At 41.2% G+C, this 17,380-nt stretch overlaps 1 protein-coding gene across 2 annotated transcripts; it reads right to left on the bottom strand.

Annotated features, from left to right (window-relative positions):
* Nucleotides 1-6,935: 6,935 nt before the first annotated feature.
* Nucleotides 6,936-17,297, bottom strand: RIT1 (Ras like without CAAX 1). 2 transcript variants are annotated; one of them, XM_043876434.1, is made up of 6 exons: nt 16,239-17,297; nt 15,633-15,777; nt 15,412-15,468; nt 12,771-12,844; nt 12,356-12,547; nt 6,936-9,645 (listed from the first exon to the last, which is right to left on the bottom strand). In XM_043876434.1, exons 2-6 carry the CDS (start codon nt 15,733-15,735, stop codon nt 9,415-9,417), a joined length of 657 nt encoding a protein of 218 aa, XP_043732369.1. In that variant the 5' UTR covers nt 15,736-15,777; nt 16,239-17,297; the 3' UTR covers nt 6,936-9,414. The 2 variants fall into 2 exon arrangements, with proteins under 2 accessions (XP_043732369.1, XP_043732370.1); XM_043876435.1 differs by lacking the exon at nt 16,239-17,297 and adding an exon at nt 15,972-16,123.
* Between the last annotated feature and the right edge of the window lie 83 nt (nt 17,298-17,380).

Here is a 17,380-nt window from a genome sequence, read left to right as displayed (position 1 = left end):
CTGGTAGTCCAGTGATTAAGATTCCCAGCTTTCACTGCAGAGTGTGGGTTCAATCCCTGCTGGAGGAACTAAGATCCCACAGGCTGTGCAGCACAGCCAAAACATACAAATGCTGTGGTTTTTTTAAAGTGTTTTGGAGGGTTGGTTATCTGTTATTGTAAGAAACTGGACATTTTCATGATTTACATTCACTCACACCAAATCAGTCTATTTTCAGGCATTTTCCAAGCTCATATTTAAACATTATTGTTCACCAAGGGGTTGAAATACTGCTTGTCCTTCACCTCCTTTCACTCTGTCTCACTTACCCTGCCAACTACGCTGATTGTCTCGTTATATCTCATTGTGCACTCTGTTCATTGAACCCAGGGTAGGTAAGCTCGAGCAGGGAAGCTGGAAGAAAGTGCAAGGAGCTGTAAGACCTGCGAACACATTTATTCTCTCCTGACTGGCACGGCAGCCATAGCAGCAGACACGCTGCAGTCTCTCTTCCCAAGGCTGACCCAGCAGACACAGCTGAAAGGCAGCCTCACCACCATAATGCAGCTATAATGTAGCCCCGAGGGGGTTTCAGGTGAAGCTTATATATGCTTACAGAACAAGCGTAGCCTGTGGCCAAGCCAGTACCTCGTGATGTGCATGCTCAGTGCTATAAGTGATCTCAGCTGTTACATAATCATTATTTACAAAATGTGGGGCAAGAGCGAGAGGGCGTGGGTCAAGAGAGCCTGACCACCGCCGTCTTGGCTAATTTGCTCTTTTCCTACACTCTCCCACTGTTTGATTTGATCAAATCTCAGAGGAGATTCCACATTTTAGAATTGGAGGCACCCAAAGAACAGAACTGAGACTCCAAGAGCTGTGTGCAGTAAAGATTTGTCCAATAAAGGTAGACAGGCAGTGAACAAAATATTGTCTAGGAGGCAGACCTAAAGCAAACACAGAAAGCCCTTGCTTCTTCCTCCTATTTACTCTGAGTTAGAGTTTCAAGAGAAGTTTGGTCTAGAGTGGTTTTCGTGACAGGTTTTTTTTTTTTTTTTTGGTGATGGTTGTGGTGGTAAATGTATATTAGCTGCAACAAGAACCACATACTCTCTTGAGGAGTCTAAGGATATGAAAATAAGAGCAGCCTCGGTGTTTTGGGTGGGACTGTGCAAGATATTTCTGACTAAATTGTATGTGCATGTGTGTCTTCCACAGAGGCCAGCAGAAATTTTTATGTTGGATTACATTGTATTTGAGCACATATTTGGACTCACCTTCATATATACTGTAAGTTTCTCTGCCTCCATGACTTCACCTACACACTCCTCTGCAAGGAAAATTAGAGAAGCATCTGGTGGGGATATTTCTGGGAGCTGAAGACTTTCTCCTGGCTCAGAGCAAACTGTAATAAACCTAGCAATAACCAGCTCTAGCTCTGGGAAGGGCAGGAAATGACACATGTCCCCACCCCAGCAGCTTTTGTTCAAAAAACTGGGTGACTTAATGATATAATCATGTATGCTGTGGAATGTACATACTGAAGCAAAAGCTGCTCATCGTATTTTCTCTTTTTAAAACAAGGACTATTAGACAAAGCTAAAATATTTCAGTAATTTTTTTCCCAGGTCAACTCATATTTGAAAGTTGGTCAGAGATTTCAAAATAGCCTGAACATTAAGACCTAACAGTCCTTAAAAAAAAAAAAAAAAAGACCTAACAGTCCTTTGTGCTATCCAGTGGTTCCCTTCATAACAAGGTATGAGCTTATTTTTCTTGCTTGTCCCCACAGCCAAAGCCCTTGTTTCCTTACTCATTAACAAGCAGCCTTCTTGTTGCTTACTCCCAGCTGCTCCCCACCCCCAAACTGTTCTATTGTGACATAGAGCCACAATTTTCCACACCTGTTAACTACAGCCTATCACAGCTTTATACAGTCCTTCAGTGATCTCCCAAGACACTTGGACATCATCCAGTTCAGTGATCCCTAGCCCAGGAACAGCTGAATGGCTAGGTGACTGCAATCAGAATCACCTGGGAGGGTTTTGTTTTAACCCTACCAGGTCCTACCAGAAATCTATGAAGTTGAAATCTCCAGAGGCTAAAATGAGAAAATGGGAAAAAAATAAATAAAACAGCTCTCCAGTTGTTTCTTTTCTTCCTTTTTAAAATAACTTTATTTACTTTTTGGCTGTGCTGAGTCTTCATCGCTGGGCAGGCTTTTCTCTAGTCGCGAGGAGTAGGGGCTACTCTCTAGTTTTGGAGCTCGGGCTTCTCATTGTGTTGGCGTCTCTTTTTGCTGAGCACAGGCGCTAGGGTGCATGGGCCTCAGTAGTTGCAGCACGTGGGCTCAGAAGTTGCAGTTCCGGGCTCCAGAGCACAGGCTCAATCGTTAGTTTCTCTCCGGCATGTGGGGTCTTCCCAGGTCAGAGATTAAACTTGTATCTCCTGCACTGGCAGATGGGTTCTTCACCACTGAGCCACCAGGGAAGCCCTCCATTGTTTCTGACCCTGAATAAACAGATATTTGAAAATCATGCACACTTCAGACTAGGCCCCACAGCTTTCCACCCTGTCCTATGGGCTCTTGCTATAGCCCACCTCTCACTGTTTAACCCCAAGCTTGCTTTGTTATGCCCATTCCACGTACGACACTGTGGTCTTGACTTTTCCAGTTTCGAATCCCGCATCGAAGCTGTCCTACAGACACAACTTGACTTTTTGTCCCAAGTCACACTTTTCCTCCTTTGGAGTAATCTTCATGGTCTAATTCCACCTACCAATTTAATCCTAGATCTTGCAATTTTTTAAAATTAGTAAAAAAAAAAAAAAAAAAAAAAAATTAGTAAGTGTACTGTCCTGTTCTTTTTTTGGAGCTGTGCTGCGTGGCTTGTGGGATCTTAGTTCCCAAATCAAGGTATGAACCTGAGGCCTCGGCAGTGACAGCACAGTCACTGGATTGCCAGGGAATTCTGTTTTTATGTTTCTTACAGATTGCTTTGTCTTCTCTATCAAATGTAAACCGCTGGGAGCAGAAACTTTGTCTTAGGAGTCTTTAGTTAGGTTACTTTAGCCTAAGGAAGATGGCCACACTCAGGTCTGACTATCTAGACAGTGAAGAAAAATAGGTCTGCAAGCCTCTATAGATGGGTTGATTCCCTTATGCTTTCCGATCACATTTTCCTAAAAACTAAAATCCGTCCTGGTTCCTGCAGACCTTACTAGGTCCTTCACTTCTAAACAGTGGTGCCAAACAGAGGGCAGGTCAATTCAACTGCTCACTAAAGGAGAATGTGCTTTCTGTAGACCAGTGTTAAGGCAGCTCTGGCTTTCTCCATGGGCTCAGTGGTAAACAATCCACCTGCAAATGCAGGAGATGTGGGAGATGTGGGTTTGATCCCTGGGTTGGGAAGATCCCCTGGAGAAGGAAACGACAACCCACTCCAGTGTTCTTGCCTGAGAAATCCCATGGACGGAGGAGCCTGGCGGGCTACAGTTCATGGTGTCACAAGAGTTAGGCAGGACTTAGCAACTAAACAACGATAAGCTTTCTTCATGGGTATGGGTGTAGGCTAGTCAAACATGTGAAGAGACCACCACTGAAACAGTTAACCAATAAAACAGCAAAGAATAGCAAGACTCGCCTTCCAACTTTCACTAAAAAAAACCTTAAAACTTCTGAGTAAAATACAAATATAGTTGCTAATTATTCTAATTCATGCTATACCTAATGACTGACGGCCAATACTTGGGAGAAAGACAAAATTAATTCGTTTAATGAGAACATTTAGAGATACTTTGAAGATAGGGTTAATGATAACTTCGGTCATAAATCTAGGATTTCCAACTACTTCCCTGTATGATGTTACTGAGTTTCACTTCCAGATCAGCTGATGAAATGTGAGAATAAATATTTGAAAATAAATTTTAATTTGAAGCTGAACAAATCCAGAATTACTGCAACTCCAACGTTTTCAGTATTAAGCCATCTTTTAAAGCCAATGTCAATGTTAACAAGGACTTTTAAAAATAAGACTTCAAATTTATCTCATCTTTCTCGAGTTTGGAAAAAGTGCAACACGGCCATTTATTTGTCAACGGCATACTAAACTCGTAGAAGCAATTTCTTCTTAAATAAATGAGTAATAAATACCAAGAATGAGGAATTTCAGAAATTACACCTCTGATGTTATCTCCTTATTATTCTATTCTGGTCAAATGCAATCTCTCCTCAATTTGTCTCCTCTTCCATTCACTTTTTTAATTTGGCAGCACTGGGTCTTAGCTGAGGCATGGAGGATCTTCAGTGTTTGTGTGGGATGCAGGATCTTTAGTTGCAGCATGTGAGATCTAGTTCCCTCAACAGCAGTCTTGTGTATTTTAGCCACTGGAGCACCAGGGAAGTCCTTCCCATTTACTCTGTTAAAATTTGGCCATGCTAGGTCTTCTTTGCGGCTCACAGGTTTTCTCTAGTTGCAGTGAGCAGGGGCTACTCATTGCAGTGGCTTCTTATTGTGGAGCACGGGCTCTAGGGCCCCCCAGGTCAATAGTTGCGGCACGCGGGTTTAGTTGCCCGCAGCGTGTTGAACCTTCCCAGAGTAAGGATGGAACCCATGGCCCCCATATTGGCAGGCAAATTCCTAACCACCAGGGAAATCCCAGTCTTGCATCTTTGTTGTGGCCTGTGGGCTTCTTAAGTTGTGGCACAGTCTTAGTTGCCCCATGGCATGTGGGATCTTAGTTCCCTGAGCAGGGATCAAACCCGGTTACCCTGCATCAGGGGGCAGATTCTTAACCACTCGACCACCAGGGAAGACCCCTCTTAAAAGAGTCAGCTCCACTGATCTGCCAGGCCATTGTAAATCCTTCCTTCTTTGAATCCTTGTTAACACTCCCACTTTGAAGCATGTAATTTTTTTTTTTTTTTTTTGAAGCATGTAATCTATTAAGGATTGATGTCTAGTTGTTTTGTAGAACTGGGAGCTTTTTAGTCCTCTGCACCAGAATCCCTCACACCTTTAAGCAAACAGTGCTTAGTTCATATCAGTTCAGTTCAGTCGCTCAGTCGTGTCCGACTCTTTGTGACTCCATGAATCGCAGCACACCAGACCTCCCTGTCCATCACCAACTCCAGCAGTTTACCCAAACTCATGTCCATCGAGTCAGTGATGCCATCCAGCCATCTTATCCTCTGTCGGCCCCTTCTCCTCCTGCCCCCAATCCCTCCCAGCATCAGGGTCTTTTCCAATGAGTCAACTCTTCACATCAGGTGGCCAAAGTACTGGAGTTTCAGCTTCAACATCAGTCCCTCTAATGGACACCCAGGACTGATTTCCTTTAGGATGGACTGGTTGGATCTCCTTGCAGTCCAAGGGACTCTTTAATAAAAAGTCTTCCCCACCACCACAGTTCAAAAACATCAATTCTTCGGTGCTCAGCTTTCTTCCCAGTCCAACTCTCACATCCATACATGACTACTGGAAAAACCATAGCCTTGACTAGACGGACCTTTGCTGGCAAAGTAATGTCTCTGCTTTTTAATATGCTATCTAGGTTGGTCATAGGTTATTTCCAAGGAATAAGCGTCTTTTAATTTCATGGCTGCACTCACCATCTGCAGTGATTTTGGAGCCCAAAAAAATAAAGTCTGACGCTGTTTCCACTGTTTCCCCATCCATTTCCCATGCAGTGATGGGACAAGATGCCATGATCTTAGTTTTCTGAATGTTGAGCTTTAAGCCAACTTGTTCACTCTCCTCTTTCACTTTCATCAAGAGGCTTTTCAGTTCCTCTTCACTTTCTGCCGTAAGGGTGGTGTCATCTGCATATCTGAGGCATATAAGCATCCATAAATACTTTTTTGACTGTAATTCCACTGCCTGTCCTAAGCGGTTACATTAGAACATGGAATGCTCCTCTTCCATTACCATTTCATTAGTGGACACTCTGATAGTTACTGGCCTACTCACTAAGTGTTAAATAATGAGGACACAAAATATATTTAATGTCTAAACTGGGCTTCCCTGGTGGCTCAGACAGTAAAGAATCTGCCTGCAATGCGGGAGACCCAGGTTTGATCCCTGGGTCAGGAAAATCCCCTGGAGAAGGGAATGGCTACCCACTCCAGTATTCTTCCCTGGAAAATTCCAAGGACAGAGGAGCCTGGTGAGCTACGGTCCATGAGGTCACAAAGTTGGACAGGACTGAGCAACTAACACTTTCACTTTTTCAATGTCTAAATTAAGTCCTCTCTACCTACCAACACTGATGCCTACTTAGAGCAGTGGAGATAAAAGCGATGACCTTCACATAAAAGATTATTCCTCATTCTCTCACATTTAGCTTATATACTTGAAACAACTTGAATTAACCCTTCATCAAGTGGCAAATGCAGTACTACTTTAAACATGTTTTTTTCTGTCTTCTCATGAAGGGGTAAGCTCTTTTTTAAACAAAATTTTGCCTCATCCCTCTGCCTCTTCCCAGAGATGCTGGGGTCTCAGAGGGTCCCTCAGGCACCTGGAGGCAGCAGTTCACTCTGCACCCCACGTCCTCCAATGGTGTGGCCAAAGACCAGTGTCATTGGTCTACTGGCTCCAGGATGGGGACAGTGTTTGAGGTCAGGAATCAGCCAGGAGGTGCCTGGAACTGGGACCTCAGCTCACTGAAACATGCGGGAGGCTCTTTGGCCGCTGGACGCAGCACCTCCACCTCCCTCCTCGCCCCTCAGCCTTTTGAGCACCGAGGTCACCTCTTTGGATGAAGGGGCGTTCCACGGCACGCTCCTGAGCTTGACACAGCTGTTCTGCACATGGCAGGCACTCAAAACTTTTTTCAATCGGTATTTCCCAGAATATAAAATCTCACAGTATTTTTCTCTTAAAATGACCTCTGTATAATGATTCCAAACATTTCTACCCACACACAGGTAAATAAAGGAAAGGCCCAATAAGTTGTTTAAAAGTTTTGTATTGTATCATACAAACTGTCTTCAAAAACAAGTGCATAAGTGAAAAATTTTTCTTCCCTTTGCTCCCCAAACATTACAGTAGACCAATTCTTGCTAATAGATCACAAAGGTAAAACACTGTGTCCCCTTTTGAATTCTAAACAGTTAATTCTAGACATCAGCTTCCAAATTTTGTAATTTACCAATCTGGTATGGACATAAACAGTTCCAGTGCTTTTCAACTTATCTATCCCTGAATTTTTCTCTCTTCAAAGTTCCAGGCAGTAATTGATTTTAATGCCCTCAAATTAGATAAAGCTGACTATTTAGAGCTTATAAATTATTTACACTATACAATCACTAAGAATAGAACTATGACCTACACATTACATCCCTCTAACTACTTAGCACCATGAACAGAATTCTCAATACTAATTGATGGGCTAATTAATTCAATGATCAAATATATGACACTGATAGTCTTAAAAAAGCTCATTTGTTATTTTTCTTATACACAATAGAAATTCCCTCCTGTCTTAAAGATTTTTTTTCTGGCAATATTCTCTGCTGCCTTGACTATCCTGAACTTCTTGCTTGATGCTAATAACAATTCCCTAGGTCATTAGTAATGAGAAGCTAAGGCATTAAACCTACTAGGCTCTAAGCTAGTTTAAATGTGAAACACTATTTATAGAATTGCACTGTACTTGTCTTCTGTCATGGTTCTCCAAAGTGCTATGATTCCTTAAGATATTTGTCCTGCATAGATTCAAATTCTGTATCTTTCACTTTTGGATGGCTTGAGTACCATAAAACATGATTTATTTGGTAGCAAAAACACCTCCAGGAGTTTCAAAAGGGACCACTACTCAGCTAAAAAAGTTATAATCATCACTTTTCTTTAAGCCTAGAACATATCCCACTGATGGAAGGAAAAATCCCACCCTTCTGTTGGTAATAAAAATGGAAAACAGTATGCTGAGCTGTGTGCTTTTTAAAAGGTGCTACACAAAGTCATGTTCTTAAAGTGGTCACAAACATCGCTTCAGTGACATTTAATGTTCAACATATGCTACATTACTCTTAGCACTTTTGTACTTAATCTCCACACATAACAAGTTCAGGTATCAAAATAATCCTGGTTCTAAAAGAACGAGCTCACCACCAATATTTAAAGCTGATTCTTCCCAAGAAGACAGGATAGTTTTTCCACTATGCAGTGATCAAAGTGGTATTCTCTTAGGCTAAGCTTTGTCAAGGCTCAGACAAAACCCTGAGGTGAACTTAGCAAGGTCCTTGTAAAGAAATCTTCAATGAGAAACTCAACACATGGGAATTTTAAAGCTTCAAGGCTGGCTCATTAAACAGAAATGCCACAGGCTTTCTTAGAACACTGAGTGATTGTCTATGTCAAGGAGGCACATACACAATTTTACTAACTCCTGATTAGTCTCTTCTGTATGGAAAATGCAGTCACTCTGACGAAGGGCCTATAAAACATTCTGCCAGGCTTAGCTCTTCTAGAGAGCATGGAGAAGTGAGGGGCAAGCACTAGGAAGCAATTAATATAAGTGTATTGGTAAGTGCATCTCTGGGGAAAAAAATAAACCTGTACAAGGCAATGGCTATCCCAACCAAGTATTTAGATTAAACAAGAGTTTAGTAATCTAGTAATGGTTTCCAAAGTGTTTACCTTTGAAGGTAAAGAAAGGTAAAACCCTGAAAGGAAGAGTAAAATAAACCTGTAGGAGAAAGAAAGCTTCATTACATTTTACTTATTTGTTTGTTCTCATTCATCCCAGTGAATTTGGGTCAAATGTGTACTTCTTAGAAAAGACAGGCTCCTCTGGGGAGCATAGTTCTGATCCTACCTTTTTCTAGCCAAGTTCCTGCAAAAACATACAGCCTGATTTCCCCATTCTCATCACTATCTGCAACAGGAGTCAGTTCCATAGCTATCGGCTGAACTTTAGCACTGATCTCTGTAGAACTGATTTCCCGATATGATTTTTGTTCTGTCTCCAGGAAGCACAGCATGAATAGAAAAGACAGAAGTCCTTTCCTGAAGTCCTCCCTACGAAAATGCAGTTGCGACTGCAAGAAAGTGCAGAACAGTGTACGCCAAAAAATTCCTCTTGTGAGCTTAGCCAAACACATATGGTACACATATTCCCCTAGGCATAAAAAAGTTACATTAATTATGTCAGCAACAGAATCCAAAACATTGGCAGATCAAATTCTAATGTGGCAAATTAAACAGTAGACAGTGCTCCACTGGGTTAATAAAATCAGAATTAGCTAAGACACAATACTTTAAATACCACATCATTGAAATCTCCTAGTGGGCATGTCCCCTTCATCAGTTACTTTTAAAATAACGGTCATAACAGGAGAAAGAACAAGCACCATGCTCACTAATGCAGGTTACTGGACTGCTCTGACTAAGCACTGCAGTTCACAGATAAACACTTCACATCTTTCCTTCAAGTTACTGAATCTTTCTTCTTCCGGAATGGTGATTTTAGCCTCTTCCATACACTGTTTTTGGGCTTAGATTTTTTCTCCATGGCCAGTACTGCCTCCTTTTCTTTCCTACGAATCTCCCGGACAAGGGCATGGAATACATCATCGATGTAGTAGCGGTATGCAGCAGATGTCTCAAAAAAGGGGCAGCTGAATTCTCGGGCCAAAGCCAATCCTTCTTCCTTGGTGACCTTTAAAAATGTAAACAACAAAAAAAAATAAAATAAAAATTAAAAAATAAATAAAAAATAAAAATGTAAACAAGAGAACACTTATAGTGGTAATAGCATAGTGGAATTTTAGCTGAGCTATTTAAAATCCTAAAAGACAATATTGTTAAAGTGCTGCACTATGTCAACAAATCTGGAAAACTCAGCAGTGGCCACTGGACTGGAAAAGGTCAGTTTTCATTCCAATCCCAAAGAAAGGAAGTGACAAAGAATGTTCAAACTACCGTACAATTGTGCACATTTCACATGCTAGCAAGGTCATGCTTAAAATCCTTCAAGCTAGGCTTCAGCAGTACGTGAACCAAGAACTTCCAGATGTTCAAGCTGGATTTAGAAAAGGTAGAGGAACCAGAGATCAAATTGCCAACATCTGTTGAATCATACAAAAAGCAAGTGAGTCCCAGAAAAACATCTACTTCTGCTTCATTGACCACGCTAAAGACTTTTTGACTCTGTGGATCACAACAAACTGTGGAAAATTCTTTTTTTTTGGAAAGTTCTTAAAGAGACAGGAATACCAGACTACCTTACCTATCTCCTGAGAAACCAGTATGCAGATCAAGAAGCAACAGTTAGGACCTTACCTGGAACAATGGACTGGTTCAAAATTGGGAAAGAAGTATGACAAGGCTGTATACTGTCACTCTATTTATTTAACTTATATGTGGAGTACATCAGCGAAATGCCAAACTGGATGAAGCACAAGTTGGAATTAAGACTGCCGGGAAAAAATATCAACCACCTCAGATATGCAAATGATACCACTCTAAGGGCAGAAAGTGAAGAGGAACTAAAGAGCCTCTTGATGAAAGTCAAAAAGGGGAGAGAAAACGCTGGCTTAAAACTCAACATTCAAAAAACTAAGATCATGGCATTTGGTTCCATCACTTCATGGCAAATAGATGGGGGAAAAGTGGAAACAGTGACAGATTCTATTTCTCGGGTTCCAAATTCACAGCAGTGACTTTAGTCATGAAATTGAAAGATGCTTGCTCCTCGGAAGGAAAGTTATGACAAGGCTAGACAGCATATTAAAACGCACAGACATCTCTTTGCCAATAAAAGTCTATATAGTCAAAGCTATGGTTTTTCTAGCGGTCATGTATGGATGTGAGAGTTGGACCATAAAGAAGGCTGGGCGCTGAAGAACTGATGCTTTCCAACTGTGGTGCTGGAGAAGACTCTTCAGAGTCCCTTAGATAGCAAGGAAATCAAACCAATCAAACCTAAAGGAAATCAACCCTGTATATTCACTGGAAAAGACCCTGATGCTGGGAAAGATTGAGGGCAGGATTGAAGACAGAGGATGAGATGGCTGGATGACATCACTGAAACTCGGTGGTTTGATGACTTTGAGCAAACTGGGAGATACTGAAGGACAGGGAAGCCTGGTGTGCTGTAGTTCATGGGGTCGCAGTGTCAGACAAAACTCAGCAACTGAACAACAGTAGAAAATAATTACAACTGCCACCCCAAAATGAGGGTAACAAGAAGAGACCTCTCCAACTCTGGAGATGTCCAAGCAGAGCAGAGTGATATTTGTATTGTTGAGAGGCGGGATTATTTCACTTCTAAGACTCTTTCCATCTTCAAATTATGTGATTCTATTTCTAGTCTATTTAAAGGTAACTTTTTGGAACAGGGAATATTTATAGATGTTAAATATACAATCTTAACTTCCTCATACATTTCAAGAAAGTAAATCACAAGGCAGAGAGATGTTATAATTAAGCTACAATACTGAAAACCATAAGAACCTGAAATCGACATATCAAATAATGAATGTAACAAAATTTCTCCTACTTTTGGACAGTTAGCCATTTTCTAATTTTTTGCTGCCATAAATAGCCTAGCAACAAATATTTTATATATAAATCCCCAAATAGATTATTCTGAAGAGGAAGCAACCAAGAAACATCATGAACTTAACTACTACCCAATTACTTCTAAAAATTCTGTACCATTCATTGCCTTCACTAGTGGTGATAAATATGTCCCTTTCACTACACCTTCATCTCTATACCAAAAAGCAAAATTTTAAACACTGCTGCTAATTTGAAGGGTATCACTCATTCTAAAATCCTCTACAATTTCTCTTATTCTCCCTCTCCTGGGCTCATAATCCTCACCATCAGGAAGTATACCTTGAAGCCTAAGTTTCTCTTTTTGCAACATAAACAAACTTATTTCTGAGGTTTTAGGAAATGAAAATCCCATGATACCGCCATCTGTGCTTGTGCTCACTTGTGTCTGACTCTTTTCGACCCTTTGGACTATAGCCTGCTAGGCTCCTCTGTCCATGCAATTTTCCAGGCAAGAACACTCGAGTGGGTAGCCATGTCCTCCTCCAGGAGATCGCCCCAACCCAGGGATCCAACTCACGTCTCCTATGTCTCCTGCATTGCAGGTGGGTTCTTTACTGGCTGAGCCATCAGGGAAGTCCATGATGCCTCACTTAAAGTGTATCCTATTTGTCACCTGTGGATTTTGTCCTGTAAACTGATTCAATCCAGATTTTACCCAAAATATTAGCAAGATATAGGGACGTTTTCCAGGCTAGGGAGAAGCTAATTTTAAATTTTCATTTTATGGCACAGAAATTTATAAACCGAGAAAACACAAATGACTAATCTCACAAGATTACATATAGCATTTTCTAGTCTATCCTCACCTGTCTTAGCTGCTTTAGGTCAGACTTGTTTCCCACAAGAACCACAGGAGTATCATCAGTACGTCGAACTCGATAAATAAGCTGTTTAAACTCCCGAACTTCATGGAAACTTCGACGATCGGTAATGGAGTAACAGATGATAAACCCTTCTCCTGCCCTCATATACTGATCCCGCATGGCTGTAAACTCTGCCTGGAGGGAAACAAGGGTCATTAGTGTACTGGTAACAACCCAAAACTATACACACTTTAGCTATTTAGTTCAGATCAAAGAGAGATGTTTGTTACCTGCTGTCCTGAGTCAGAGTGCATGAAAAATTAAAAGAAATGAACCAGTGATCTTCTCTGCATAAGTCTTTCCCTCCCCTTTACTAGCACGAAAAGGCCTTTACTCATAGCATTTTGAGACTTAATACCTGTCCAGCTGTATCCAAAATGTCCAGGTTGGCAGGCTCATCATCAATACGGATCCGGATTTTATAAGCATCTTCTACAGGAAGGAAGAGAGGCAGTACTATCAACTCATAAATGCAGGAATATGCAACCTTTTTTTTTTTTTTGCAACCTTATTTTGAAATTCATCTTATGGAGAAGATTACACACAAGTTTCTTTAAGTGCCCAGATGTTCAAAGGAAGCCCCTAAATCCATTCAGATACGTAAATTGGGTCAACTAATTTTTTTCTTCCACATAAGCCATGACGTAAGTTTATTCATAGCTTAAACTTCTAAGACTTCACCTACAATTCTAACCTAAAAAAGAGCTCAGAGATTTTCTTTTTGAAAAATGTCAGGCCATAAAAGTAACTTTACCATTTATTAAATAAGTTAAACACTAAGCATTATATTAAGTGATGTATATATATATTAACTCATTCAATAGTGAAAATAATTCAGTGAGATGGTATTAACTTCATTTTACAGATTAAAAAAAAAAACAACTAAATGTTACAAAGTTCATTAATGATTTAGCCAGAATCAAAACCAAGGGCTGCTTGACTTGACTCAAAAGTTTTATTTATAGTTCCTCCTCATTTTTAATACAGGAAAAAGAAAAATCAGTCTCCTAGAGAATCCATATAGTCAAAATTTCTCCTTTATGAGAACCATTTCTTTTTGTATATTATTATGGTAATCTTGGAAAATACAGAAAAGTAAAAAAGAAAAGCCTCACTATTTCCACCATTCAAACATTTGCTCCTTACACCCTGATGTACTTCCTTCAAACAGTTTTTCTTGAATCCCTGCTTCTGACTCTTCCTCAAAGATGAAGGGCCTACTAAACCAATGATTTTCAAACTACAGGTCATGTATCCATCAGTATTTGTGAGCTGTGGATGAATTTAATGGGTTAGGACCAGTGTTAAAATAAACAAGGAGAAATCTAAAATGAAAAGAGGAAATACAAAAACATACTATGTATGTTACAAAAAAGTGTAACATACGTAGTGAGGTAAACAGAGTTTCATGGTATTTTAATTACATATACATATGTGCAAATGTATACTTATATGTGCATGTTACAATATATATATTTTCTTTTTAGATTTAGCAGTCAAAGTTTGCAACAAACTTGCACTAAATTAGAAAGTAAATGAGAGGCTTCTCCCTCCATGGGATTTTCCAGGCAAGAGTACTGGAGTGGGTTGCCATTTCCTTCTCCAGGGGATCTTCCCGACTCAGGGATTGAATGCAGGTCTCCCGCCTTGCAAGCAGAGGCTTTACCCTCTGAGCCACCAGGGAAGCACAATGAGAGCAGACACCCCTATCTTTTTGCTCACTACTGTAACCCCATGGCCTAACACAGTGCTTGACACGTAACTCAATAGATAAAAGTATGTTATTGAATCAGATAATATTGTCAGAAGAGCAGCTGGGGGTGGGGGGGGAGGACTTTTTTTTTTGCCGGGGCGGGGCGGGGAGAGGGGGGGTGGTCCACCATGCTGCTTGCAGGATCTTAGTTCCCTGACCAGAGTTGGAACTTGTGCCCCCTCGAATGGAAACACAGTCTTAACCACTGGACTGCACTGTCAGGAATGTCCCAGGAAAAGATATTTCTAAGTAAATTATCCTAAGCCCTAAATTTATTTTGTTCCTAGAATTCCCACCACAGTGTGAATTCATGAACAATGTTCTAAATTTAATATAGTACATGAAAAAATAAGAACTGTTTCTATTTCCCCCAAGCCACAAAAGCATCTACTATATAAAATGACCATATCCAAAGATGGGTTAGCATAGAACACTCATTGGCTTGACCCAATGGAAATTCTCCCGAGACCCAGGACCAAAACAGTGTCACCTCCTCAAAACATAACTAATATAGCCGGCCTTCTGTGCCTCCCCATTCCCATCACAAGTTTTCTATAATCCTAGGATATAACTCCTAAAAATCAAACTTGTCTCCTTATGGTTCAGGAATAACAGTAACATGTTTAGTGTTTACAGAGAATAGCAATTAAAAAAAATTTTTTTTTAAATTATTACTCTGTTTTACTAATAACTGGCCATTAAGAACTGTGAAAGACATGAAGAGAGACCTTGCTATGTAATGAACTTGAGGTATAAGGAAGTAAACGAAGGGCTTCTCGTGGAACAAGTCAGTCCAGGCTCTGGATGTCTGGGTTGTAAAGAGTTCAGCAGGCTGGCTCTACTTGTTTTTCTGTTTCCTTTTGTGGAAGTTCAAACCAGCTGACTCATAGTTAGAGTCAGTCTCAAATCAGACCCTTAGAAAAATGCTAGCAAAAGGCTTCTGTTAAGTGGCCCTTAAACTTTTCCTTTAACCTGGCAATATGGTATACCAACCATAAAAATATAACAAAGTGTCCCATTAATGTTCAATAAAAGACAGACTAAGATGGCTGATGTACATAAAGACAAGCTAGGAAAAAAGAAAATATTCATTTGCTTAGCAATCACTATGATACGCTTATTAAATAAGTCTGTTTAGGCACCAAAAAAGGATCAAAATATAAATGGTTTAAAACTGTTTCAAAAACTGACACAAAGAAACTTTTATGGGGTTTATTTGTAAAACATAAATGATACTCTGACTTACCAATGGTAGGATCATGATCTTCTGGAAATCGGTGGCTAATGAACTGCATGGTCATGGCTTTAAAACAAGAAATGAAAGGTAAAATTCACACAAAGATGACCCATGGAAAGAACTGTTAAGTATCAACACTACATGCTAGCCAGCTGATTGGGGTGGAAGGCATTTGTTCTAAGCATTTTTCATTCTTACTTCTTGTAAGATGGAAGAAAAACGTCACCTACCACTTTTCCCTACACCACCAGCACCCAGCATCACTAGTTTATATTCCCGAGACAGCCCGGCAGGGCTGCTACAGCTACCAACTGGGCGAGTCCCAGAATCCATTGTCCTCTTGGAGAATCCCGGGCTGCCCCGAGGAGAAGGCACCTAGAATAAAAGAAGAAAATATTTAATCCAGGATGGAGGCACTCGTGACAAGTCCTCGTCAGTGCCCTGCTTTCCCATACGCTGGTCTATGATTCTGCTCCCTTTCTGGCGGCCGTAAAAGAAATCCTTCACCATCACCTCCCCTCCCGGACAGCTCAGTCTTATGACTTATCACAGGTTTTCCGAATTATTACATTTTCCAGAAAGACTAGAGACGAAGAAATCTTGAATTTTTCAAACTGGGATACAGCAGGAAGGAGCCCTGTGAGAAAGTTGAGGTTTGAGGACCAAAGGAACACCTCCCCTTAGGCCGCAAGGGTCCTCTCACGCCAGCGGTACCCGGAGGTTCCGCCCCCTCCCCATTCCTCTCTACGGGCCCCCTCCCCCAGCTGCATCTCCGGCCCGCCTTCAGGCCCTCCACCCTTCCGTTTCAGGTGCCAGCCTTCTCCTGCTGCTCTTACCGGTCGGAAGTGGAAGGCCTCGGCCGGTCTGATCACCTACTTCGTCGTCCTCACTCGCGCCGAGGATCCGACACTGACCTGTGACCCCTCCCGCAGCCGGGAAAGATGGCGCCAGCAGCGCCCGCGTCCCGACCGGAGGGGCGGGGCGGCCCCGTGACGCCCGCAGCTGGCCACACCCCCTCCGGGGAGGGCCATCTTCCCTCCAGGTCCTCAAACCTAGTTCCGCGCCTCACTGCTAAGGGCCCTCGGGGGGCACAGTACCAAACTCAGGACATGCCCACAAAGGCGTTAAAACAATTAACAACTTACCCAGTACTGTATATGATATACAAAAAATTGGCCAAATATAATGGGTAAACAAGGAAACGGGCACCCACCAAATCCTCCCCGAAACAGGACCAAGATCAAGTTTAAGGCTTAAGAGCAGAAAAAGAAAAATTCCCCCAAACGAACAAGAGCGATGATTTGGGCTCTTAAATGACTTGAGACAATCAGGTCTCAAAGCCAACTAGTTAATCAGATTTCTGCACATATTTTAAGCAAATGTTGTGAAATATCTAGAATTTTTAAAAAATTTTAACGAATATAATGCCTTCCCACAGGAAATGATAATTCAAGAGTTTTCAGGTGGCCTTAAACACAGCACAGATTAAGGAGTTATCAACTATATTCACCTGTAGGTAGCAAAAACAACTACACTGGGAAATTTTTCTGTTGCAACTTTTGTACCCTTCCTTCTTTTTGACGCAGATTTTCCCAAGAATAATTTGTATTTCCTTTAACAATGCTTCCTTCACTCAGTACCTTTAACCATGTTCAATAAAGGGGGACAACAATATGAAAGTGGAAAATAGCCATCATAAAAAGCCTCTATTTTCATTTGAATTTTTAAGGGTTTACTTTTACAGTCATAAAACTTTTGGAACGACATGCAAACTTTTGGGTCTATGTAGGTATTTTTCTGATGGAGCTATAATATCATTATGTTGGGACTTCCCTGGTGGCTCAGATGGTAAAGAATCTGCCTGCAATGAGGGAGACCCAGGTTCAATCCCTGGGTCAAGAAGATCCCCTGGAGAAGGGAATGGCTACCCACTCCAGTATTCTTGCCTGGAGAATTCCATGGATATAGGAACCTGGCA

The sequence above is a fragment of the Cervus elaphus genome, chromosome 20 (genome assembly GCF_910594005.1).
Source record: "Cervus elaphus chromosome 20, mCerEla1.1, whole genome shotgun sequence".
NCBI classification, from domain to species: domain Eukaryota; kingdom Metazoa; phylum Chordata; class Mammalia; order Artiodactyla; family Cervidae; genus Cervus; species Cervus elaphus.
This window is presented reverse-complemented; position numbering and strand designations above follow the sequence as displayed.